Consider the following 10270-nt stretch of genomic DNA (forward strand, 5'->3'; position numbering starts at 1 on the left):
AAAAAAAAAAGATTTGTTTGTTTATGTATTTATTTGATGTATGTGAGTGCTCCATCTACATGTTTGGCTCTATACCAGAAGAGGGCATCAGATCCCACTATAGATGGTTATGAGCCACCATGTGGTTGCTGGTGATCAAACTCAGGATTTCTGGAAGAGCAGCCAGTGCTCCTAACCCCAGAGCCATCTCTCCAGCCTGTTCAGTCTGCTTTTTATAGAACCCAGGACCACCAGCCCAGAAATGGCCTCACCCAGAATGGGCTGGGCTTTCTCCCTTCCATTAACAACTAAGAAAATGCCTAACAGGATTGTCGATTTATAGTCTGATCTGTGGAGACATTTTCTCCACTGAGGTTCCTTCCTCTTCAAGTGACTCTAGCTAGTGCCAAATGGACACAAAGCTAGCCTGCACAGCAGCTTCTCCAGACCTGGTCTGACGGCGCTCACAGAGATTCTCAGGGGTATGTAGCAAGCCTCCGCAGGCAGTCTCTGTGCTCTGTGGTGAGTGGCTGGTGCTTTGAGGGCAGAGGGGAGGGTTGGAGAGGAACTGGGTAGCAGCACAAGGTAACAGAAGGAGCAGTGGTGTACCCTGTTTTCCTACGCAAGGACTGTCAGTCAGGCTGGAGAGGTGGACGCCTCCCTGCTGCAGGAGCCCTTCAGGGCTTATGTGCCTGTGGAGGAGGTGGCAAATAGTAAACAATGTGGAAATGGCCTAAGATTAGATGACATGGGCAGTGGGGGGAGAAAAAGCAGATCAAGTTCCATTAGGGCCAGGGGAGGGCGGGGCAGCATTAAATTAGGAGCTTTAACCGGTAACCAACCAAACACCAGGGGAGAGTGGCCAGGCAGAGGACAAGGGGTCAGAGGGCCTGAGCCACAGCCAGTCTGTAAGAGAGCCTGGAAGGTAAGAGGAGGCAAATCAGAGTCCTGCAGGACCCCACCCGCTAGAAGACAAAGAAGAAAGTCAGAGGGTCACGTGTCCTTGCTGGGGTGTGCACCTTGTTAGGAGGCAGAGCCAGAGGGTCAGGGTGTGACTCAGTGGTGAGCACCAACCCAGCACAGGTCTGCCCAGCAGAGTTGCTTGAGATGACCCTGGGGCCCTCACCAGGGTCACCAGGCAGCTGAGCGTGTATGTGTATTTTAATATTTTTTTTATATGCATGGACGTTTTGCCTATGTGTATGCATGTACACCGTGTGCATGCCTGGTACCTGGAGGGACACAAGGAGGCACTGGAACTGGAGTTTCAGGCAGTTGTGAGACACCCCTACAGGGGCAACAAGTGCTCGGCTGAGCCATCTCTTCAGCGCCCCCCCCCCCACCGACACACACACATACAGGGTTTCTCTGTATAGCCTGCCCTGGAACTCACTCTGTAGACCAGGCTGGCCTTGATCTCCCAGAGATCTGCCTGCTTCTTCCTCCCGAGTGAGGGTGCCACCACAGCCCACCCCCAGGAGTGTTCTTAATGGCATGAGCCAGCTCGAGTGTCTGTGGGATACCGAGGGGCCATCTTCTCAGTGCTTGTCTGGGGACAATGCTGGAATGAGAAGAGGCTCTTCAGAGGCTGAGGGAGCTGGGATCAGCACAGCTCTCTGAAGACGTCCTGGAAGGGTAGGGCCCAGGAACATGGCTGTGACACCTCTGCCTGCCACAGATCTGAGCTCAAAAGTGATTGCTTCCTCTGTGTTTTCAGATAGAAGAGTAGATACCACATCACTCGTATTCCACAGTTACTCTAACCAGGGGGGGAAGGGTTGCTAGCGCAGGCAGTGTGGTGGCTTTCTGTGGTCCGCCTGGGTTGACTCAATGCAATGGATAGCCAGAGCCCAGTGCCAACTCCTGGAGGCACTTAGGAGGAAAGATCCTGTAGCCAGGACAACTCAAGTCTCTCTCCGGCCAGACAGCCTGTCCACAGGCCCAGAGGACGAGCAGGACTCACGGAGTTTCCTGCACTCGTTACCAGGGCCGCCTTGTTGTGACAACAGAGTGGCCTGGAGATAGTGGGAAGTCTGCCTGGACCTGACTGTGAAACCTGAAAGGTCCCAGCCTGATTGGGTGGGCACAGCTGTTGCCCTGGAGGAGAGATGGTGGAGGGCAGTGGAGGAGGGAAAAGGAGGAAGGAGCTGGGCACATGCCTGCCCTCTCAGGGCACCTGGACACCAGGTGTGTGGACCCAGAAAGGACCTCTGGCCTGAGGACGGTAGGTGAGGGCAGATACAGTGTAGCCCTGACTCAGTGCGATGTGAGTAGTTGGGTTCCTGATGGGAGAGGCATCTCTTGCAAAATTTAGTCTAGCTGCTCATGGCAGATTACTGTTCCCTCTAATTTTCATGAAGATTCGATTAAAGAAAAGTCAGGGGCTGGGGTTGTAGCCCTGTTGGCAGAGCAGCGTCCTTAACAGGCACAAAGTCCTTGATTTGATCCCAGGACAGCATAAACTCTGTGATGTCCTACACATCCTCCCAGCACTGGGAAGGTGAGGCAGGAGAATCAGGAGTTTAAAGTCATTCTAGGCTATAAAACAAATTAGAGGCCAGCCTGGGCTATATAAAACTCTCTCTTCAGCCTGCCGACTTCATTTCCTCCCCGTCTCCAGGCCTGTCTCCAGGCCTGCCCTGAGCTGAGTGTGTCCTCCATCTTCACAGGCCTCAGAACATGGCCACGGACCCCCACGCTTACCACAAGGGCTTGGATCTGCCTCTCCCGAGCAGCCACCGAGCACAAAGCTCTCACCAGCAGGTAATGGCTTTGGGGAGAGGCCACGGAGGATTTCAGAAACTGCATTAAGCTGGAAGGGACAGGTTGCCCGTGACTGAAGCTCGCATGGAGCACATTCTACATACATACATACCAAAAGGTCATAGAGGTGAAATACGCACATCAACATCAAAACAGCTAAAACTCATTATAGTTGAATATTTCACACATGCGTGCAAAATACCAAACCCAATCCATGGCACCTACAAAGGTCCCAGCAAAACTGAGAAATCCAGTTCTGTTCTGGTCATGATCAGGGTGTGGCTGACCTGGAAGTGGCTTGGTGGTTCCCCTAATGGAAAATCCATGTGGCGCCTGTCTCTCAGGTCTCTCGTTCTTAGGGCTCTGTCCAGGGTTCCTTGTTAGGTGACTGCTGAGCCCCTGGGGCCCAGAACACCCATCATCGGGTCATGTGACCGCTTTCTCCCTCTGTTCTGGAGTATTCTTAGCTGAGAGTGCACAGACCCAGAGTCTGTGGCGCCTGTGGCCCTGTGGAGAGGAGCTGTAACCCAAACTCAGCCCCGGCGAATCGGTCTTCACGGAGACACCCAGACTCGGGAAAGGGGCTTTGTGAGAAGACAGCTGATCTATCTTTAAGACCGGGGGATAAGCTCAGCCAGTTGTGTGTTTGGAGGCTTTTGGGGTTCTGTGAATCCTGGGTGGGGTGGAGTTGACATTTCCCTCTCATCCCGGTTTCTAGTAAAGTCCCAGAGGGGCGTGGCTTGGCTCCCTTGTCAGTCTGGTCCCTACATGGACACCAAGTAGGTGAGATACTGAGGCTGTCTTACCTAGGTGGTAGACGGAAGCTCAGGAGATATGCTACGGCTGAGGGTGTGTGTTGTGTGTATCACGTGTGGTTTGTGTGTGTTCAGAGCATTCTCTGGAGGGGTGCTGCCTGCCGCTGTCCCCACCCCAGGCCATGATGTGTGAGGCTGGGAACAGGGCACAGAGAACAATCAGGATACAGGGACACAGAACACTCACACCACACTACAGCGCATCCTTGCAAGGGAGTCACCCTAGGAGCCCTAAAGTCCCCTCAGGGAAGAGCCTGTCTGTGCTATTCAAGAAGGGAATCTAAGCGGACTGGAGAGCAGGCTCAGCAGCTAAAAGGACTGGCCGCTCTTCAGAGGACCTGGGTTTGATCCTGTCGCCTACATGGTGGCTCACAAGAATCTATCACTCGTCTTCCTCATCTGGCTTCCTCGGGTACCAGGCATGCAGATCATATACAAACATATACGACAGCCAGGTGGTGGTGGCGCACGCCTTTAATCCCAGCACTCGGGAGGCAGAAGCAGGTGGATCTCTGGGAGTTGGAGGCCAGCCTGGTCTACAAGAGCTAGTTCCAGGACAGGCACCAAAGCTACAGAGAAACCCTGTCTCGAAAAACAAAAACAAAAACAAACAAACAAAAAAAAAACCCCAACCATATATGACAGACAAACACTCATACACAAAAAAATAATTAAGTTTAAGGAGAAGAGACCCAGGGAGGTGGCAAAAGGGCAACTGGCACATACTCATGGTTGCTGATGTCTGTCACCGGGGGAACCTCACCGAAAGGCACCCAGGAGAGCAGCCCACACTGGCTTTGGCAGCACCTTCCGTGGGGCAGGAGGGTCCGAGCCTAAGAGGCACAGTAGAACACATATTCTCAGAGGCAGTGAAGAAGCAGATGGTGTCTGTCCAGGAAGCTTGTTCTCTGATCTCCGTGTGGCCTCAAGGCTAACTGGACAGAAAGACAGCCTTGGATTTCCCAGGCAGAGTAGGCAGGAGACTTTAATGGCAATCTAAACCCATAGCCTAACTGTGGACAGGTGGGAGGCTCAGACATTCCTCAGATCTGGGAGGTGTGTTGGTCTGATTTTCCAGTCTGGTTCCAAGTGCTTGGTCCCTCTAGAGGCCACTATCCCGGCCACCTCACGGTTCCATGGTCACAGCACCAAGGATGGACCACTGTTCCCAGCAGATGCTGCTCTTGTCCCTGGGGCTCTACCAGGTAAACCCAGCACGAGGGTCCCGGTCTCCAGGGCTGTTGTGACTGGCCGACTTGTTCGCACGTTTCTGAAGACAGAAATAGACAGGAGACAGAAGATAGGGGCTTCCAGTGAATACGGTATATGGTAACAGCCTCAAGTTCATCACTCATCGTCTTTATATACGCCAATCAAAAGGGGAGGGCAAAAGACTTCCCTCCCATGACATGAGGAACGAACAAGTGTAATTACCTCCTTATATCTTAAAATACCTGGTAACCACACCCTAAGTCAAGCATTCTGCTGTCCGGTCTTTGAGTAGCAAGACATCCAGTAGGCACAGCTCTGCCCAAACATTCTGTCATTGGTTCTCCAAGAGGCCAAGGATAGGAGAGAACCAGGCTGAGGTATTAAAGGAGCCCAGAGCAAATCTGATTCCTATACCAGATATCCATGGGTATTGATGTTGTCACTTGTGTTTGTTTTATTTCTGTTGTGTTTTCAATTTTTTACTTATTTCTGTGTGTGTGTGTGTGTGTGTGTGATCACGAGCCTAGGCGTCAATCCCTGCACCCTGTCAAATGGAACACGTTCTGTGTCTTTATGACCTGCCTGTCAAATTTACCATCTTCACTGCCATTGCCCCACGGCCCCATTTTAGCTCCCTCAAGAGTTCTTATCTTGCTACTATATTATTTTCTCAGTCATCCAGCCCTCATCCGGGGACCTCCATCTTGCACACTGGGGTCTCTTGGAGAGCTGCCAGCCACTGGAGAGTTCTTACCTCTACAAAGCTCCCTCTGCCATTGACCGAGTGGCTCCAACCATCATGCATGGCTGCCAGGATGGCCCCTCTGAACCCTGAGCCGAAAGAACGGGCTTCAGTCAGGTACCTGGTCACGGCAAGAAGAGTTGTGCTGCGTTTGTTTCTGCGTGCTTCCCAGACTCATTAACCTGGCATGTGACTGGCCACTCACACTTCCTTCCCAGTCCGTGTTTGTGACGGCAGCTCTGATGGTGGCTCCGGTGTCACTGGCTTGTGGGTCATCGGCTCACAGGAGCTGCTACGAAGACTCATTGCTTAGTGTCCCCTGTCTCCTCCTTCCTGTCTCAAGCTACTGATTCCCAGAGTCCCTCTGTTGGGAAGGCTCTCTGGCCCACGGACAGCCCCACTTCTGTACAATCTCAAATGTCTGATTGCACTCACTAATGGCTTTTAAAACCCAGCCATGGATTCTTGAACAGGGGACCACTCCTTTCCTCGCACCCACAGTGCCTCATGCTGAGGTGGCCAGCATGCCACCGTCCATGCCTCCAGGTATCCAGTCCTCATCCTGTACGGACAGCCCAGCTCCTAGGCAGGTTGTGCCTTCCACTTCAGGAGAGGCCCTGGGCTGCCTTTGGAGGGCACTGGCGGTGGAGTGCAGGACTGTGTGCAGGCCAGCACTCTTTCACTGAGTATATCCCCAGCCCTGCTCAGTCTTTTATATGCTATTTTCACATAGTATTTATATGACAAAAAATACTTTTATTTTAAACCACATTTTTAAATTTAGGTGGAACAAGAGACTTATAAAACACATGTATGTCAGCTTTCCCTAGTATTAACTGTAGCAGACAGCTTCTCTATTCAGTTTTCTATGACCATTCCCGGCTGCCACATTTGTTGAGACACATAGAACAGAATAGCATCTAAGTGAAGCTAGGTCAGTCTTCCAATGTGAGTGAGTGTGTGGTGTGTGTGTGTGCTTGTGTGCGTGTGTGTGTGTGTGTGTATGTGTGTGTGAGAGAGATATCCTGATTCTTTCACTTTCTTACTTTTAAGAGCAGAAAAACAGGCTCCTCTGTTTGATTTTTAGGTTTAACTGTGTCAGTGTGTGGGTTGATGCACATGGGTGCAGTGCCTGAGGAGGCCAGAAGAGGGCATCAGATCCCCTGGAGCTGGAGTTAGAAGTGAGTGGGATCAGAACTGGGATCCTTTGCAAGAGCAGGATGCACCCTTAACTGCCGAGCCCTCTCTCCAGCCCTGAACCCTGCTTCCGATAAATGGAAAGAAAGAATTTAATTACTTAAAGATGTCTCCTCTGAAGACCAGGTGTTTCGGGAAGGTCGTATTTAGAAACCAGCCTCTGAGAGGCCATCAGACCAGGAGGGATCTTCCTGAGAGCGGGGCTCAGATCCTTGTAAGAGGAGGCTTCATCAGTGTCCTCTCTCCCCCTGTTCTCCTCCATTCAAGGCTGTGGCTGTGACCATCACCACACGCCTGTTGCTCATGCCGCTCTTGAATTCCAAGTCTCAGAACTGTAAGGAGGCAGACTCCTGTCCTTTGAGGACTAGCCAGAGCTTGTGACTCTGTTGTAGCCGTCATCCTGACACTTCACCTTCCTCTCGGCATTTAACCCCACCTGTCTCATTTTTCCTTTGTAATTTTCCCATTGAAATGATTAGTTTTCAAGCTGGAGCGTGGCACACACCTTTAATCCCAGTGCTCGAGGCAGAGGCAGTCTAATGTCTGAAATTGAGGCCAGCCTGGTGTTCAGAGTGAGTTCCAGGACAGCCAGGGCTACCCAGAGAAACTCTGTTTTGAAAAACAAAACAAAAATTTGTTTTCAACAGTGCCCCCTTGTTCCCTCCGGACCACAAACACTGAAGCTAATCTGTGCAAGTGTGGTCTTGCCTGCTTTGGTTCCCGTTGCACGACCCAGGCTTCAGTGAGGCTCCCTGCTTCCATGCAGTCTCTGATCTGTTTGGGAACACACTCCAATTACCACACAGTCCTTGCTGCCCCACCCAGGACCTGGCAGCACCTCTGAACATTCCCATTTGCCTCGTGGGTACACTTGGATCCTTCTATTTTCCTTCCTGATAAATTTATTCAGCAAACTGTGTTCTTTCCAGTGCCGACCACGTGAAGCAACCTAGGCTATGGCAGTTCCACCGTTTGTCTATACATGGTAGTGATAACCTCGGGATAAAACTTCACACCAGTCAATTAGAAGGCTATTCTAATTGAAGGCTGGTGGGTGTGGAGAAATGGCCAGAGTCATGCAAACCCCACACTGTACCACTGTACACTGGGGATGGGTTGAAGATGAGAAAGGCTAAGGTAAAGGACGGTGGTGGACCTGGAGAGGAGGGGTGATTTTGGAACTACCCACTGGGCAGCATGCATAAGCACTGGAGGACTGGTCAGGCTGATGGTGGTGCACCTGTTTAACCCCAGCTCTCAGGAGGCAGAGGCAGGTGGAGCTCTGAGTTCGAGGCCAGCCTGGTCTACAGAGTAAGTTCCAGGACATCCAGAGCTACACAGTGAACCTTGTCTCGGGAAAACAGACAAGCAGCCCTGAAGACAGGTGCCTGCAGGGAAGGGATAAAAGGGTCAGATGGCCCTCAATTTCCATCGTGGTGAAGTGGGGGGGATTTGGGAAAGATCTTGAGTTCAGACTTGATTGGACTTTGGGAGGGGACAGAACCCCCCCACCCCCAGTGCTTATAAGTCTGAGTGAGATGGTATTCAGGGATTGCCGTGGGTGTGGAATTGTGAGCACCCTGGAGAAGAGAAGAGAAGGAGCACCAAGACCCAAGGGAGAGTGGACAGGGAGCTAGGCTTGGTAAAGCCTGAGATAACTTGCAGGAAGCAGGCTGAGAATGACATACAGGAAGAGACGGAGAAGGCAGGACTCACGTCCCTGTATGAACAAAGATGACATAAAATGAGGAAAAGGGAGGGAGTGATGCCCCAGTGTGGCACAAGAGAGCTGGTGGGCTTGGCATGCTGTGCCAACCGTGATGGCAGGAGCTGGTCCCGTGGGTCGTTTGGTAGAAACCGGAGCACAGTGGGGCTCAGAGGGAATGGGAGATATCGAGAACGTGAGGAAGAGAGCAGTTGACAGTGGTGTGGAGCCTGCAGAAGCAAAGAGGGACTTTTGTTGATTTTAATAGTCTTTCCAGACTGCCACATCATACAAAAAATTGTGCACCCCAGGCCTGGAGTGTGACACATTTTAACAGGGGTGTGCCTCCGTGCTGAAGGTTTGCTTGTCAGGTCACACCATGACAGATGTGTGGATTGTTTCCAGTCAGGTCTGTTCAAATGGGGTGAGTGTGCTCACTGGTCCAGGCTCTGTGTACGTGGAATACCGCTTGGACAAGTCCCTTTAGTGAAAGAGGGATCTCACCATAAGCCAACTATTAAGGAGACTGTGGTGTGGTCACATGGATGAGTGGTCACACCCATAGCATTTCTGCTAGTAAGTGAAAGGTAGACCATGGCCTCCCAGCTGACATTAGTGCCACAATTTGATCCTTGCTGTTTCTTTTTAAGATGGGGTCTCACTATGAAGCCTAGCTGCCTGGAACTTATTATTTAGTGCAAGCTGCCCTTGAACACACAAAGATCTGCCTGCCTGTTTCCTGCGTGATGGGATTAAAGGCATGTGCCACCACACTCAGCAGTCTTAGCTCTGTGTGTGTGTGTGTGTGTTTGTGTGTGTGTGTGTGTGTGTGTGTGTGTGTGTGTGGCTTCCCTGCGGGTATGTGCACCATGTGCATGCAATGCATTTAGAAACCAGAAGAGGGCGCCTGAACCACTGAAACTGGAGTAGCAGACTGTTGCATGCAGCCATATAGGTGCTGAAATTGAATGTAGGTCCTTTGTAAGACAGCAGGTGCACTCCACTGCCGAACCCCATTCTTCCAGCCCAGTTTTAGCTCTTCTTAAAGGTCTGTGGCAGAATCTTGCTGTTATTTTCCTTTTCAGTTTATGAATACAATCTGCTGGCTACCATTTTTACTTAACAGCCCTTTATCTTCTCAATAACAGCTTATTTTGCCATGTGTGTGTGTGTGTATGTGTGTGTGCGCGCGCGCACGCATGCCTGTGTGTCGTCATGTGTATATGGGTATATGTGGCTGTCAGATGACAATCTCCAACACTGCTCATTCAACTTGTTTTTGCTGTTATTTTGAAAGTCCGCTTCTCATTGGCCTGATGCTTGCTGAGGAGGCCAGGTTGGCTGAACACTGCTGTTCTGGGATCTGCCTATCCCTGCCTTCCCAGTTGTGGGATTATAGTGCATACCCCTGCATCCAGTCGTTGTAACGTGGGTTCTGGGCCTCAAACTCAGGTCCTGGCGCTTGTGCTGCGAGCCCTTTGCCCTCCCGGCCCCTAACTGTACCACTTTAAAGCTGTTTTCCTATTGCTAGTCTGACTCCTTTAGTGAAGAGTCCCTGGCCTCCAGGGAAGGTGATGGAGACCCATAGAAGGCCGTTTCGCTTTCTGGCGGTCACATACCGATAAGAGGACCCAGGACAAGGAAAACCCACTGTGAGCTGGCACAGCAGACACTCTGTGAGTTCCACGCAGAAACCTTGAACTTATCCCAGAAGAAGACACCTGCAAACTAGGAGACGCTTTTCCGGTGAGCTCTACACAGACAGAGAGTGCAAAAGCTGGACCCCAAACGCTGTGGAATTAGCTCAGAAGCCGTAAACTTCACTTAGAAACCCTTCTCCTGCCGGGCGATGGTGGC

General features: G+C 51.4%; 1 protein-coding gene across 4 annotated transcripts in view; it reads left to right on the top strand.

Moving 5' to 3' along the window:
* The first annotated feature begins 303 nt into the window (after positions 1 to 303).
* LOC101983921 overlaps positions 304 to 10270 on the top strand; it is a 63379-nt gene continuing 53412 nt past the window's right edge. The window contains exons 1-2 of one of the 4 annotated variants that reach the window (XM_026787453.1): positions 2127 to 2203; positions 2649 to 2742. In XM_026787453.1, coding sequence (XP_026643254.1) covers positions 2659 to 2742 — 84 coding nt within the window. In that variant the 5' untranslated portion in view covers positions 2127 to 2203; positions 2649 to 2658. Of the gene's footprint in view, positions 462 to 2025; positions 2208 to 2648; positions 2743 to 10270 lie in introns of those variants that run through there. The other 3 variants (XM_026787454.1, XM_026787456.1, XM_026787455.1) reach the window with 3 other exon arrangements.

This window comes from Microtus ochrogaster, linkage group LG9 (genome assembly GCF_000317375.1).
Source record: "Microtus ochrogaster isolate Prairie Vole_2 linkage group LG9, MicOch1.0, whole genome shotgun sequence".
Lineage (NCBI taxonomy): Eukaryota > Metazoa > Chordata > Mammalia > Rodentia > Cricetidae > Microtus > Microtus ochrogaster.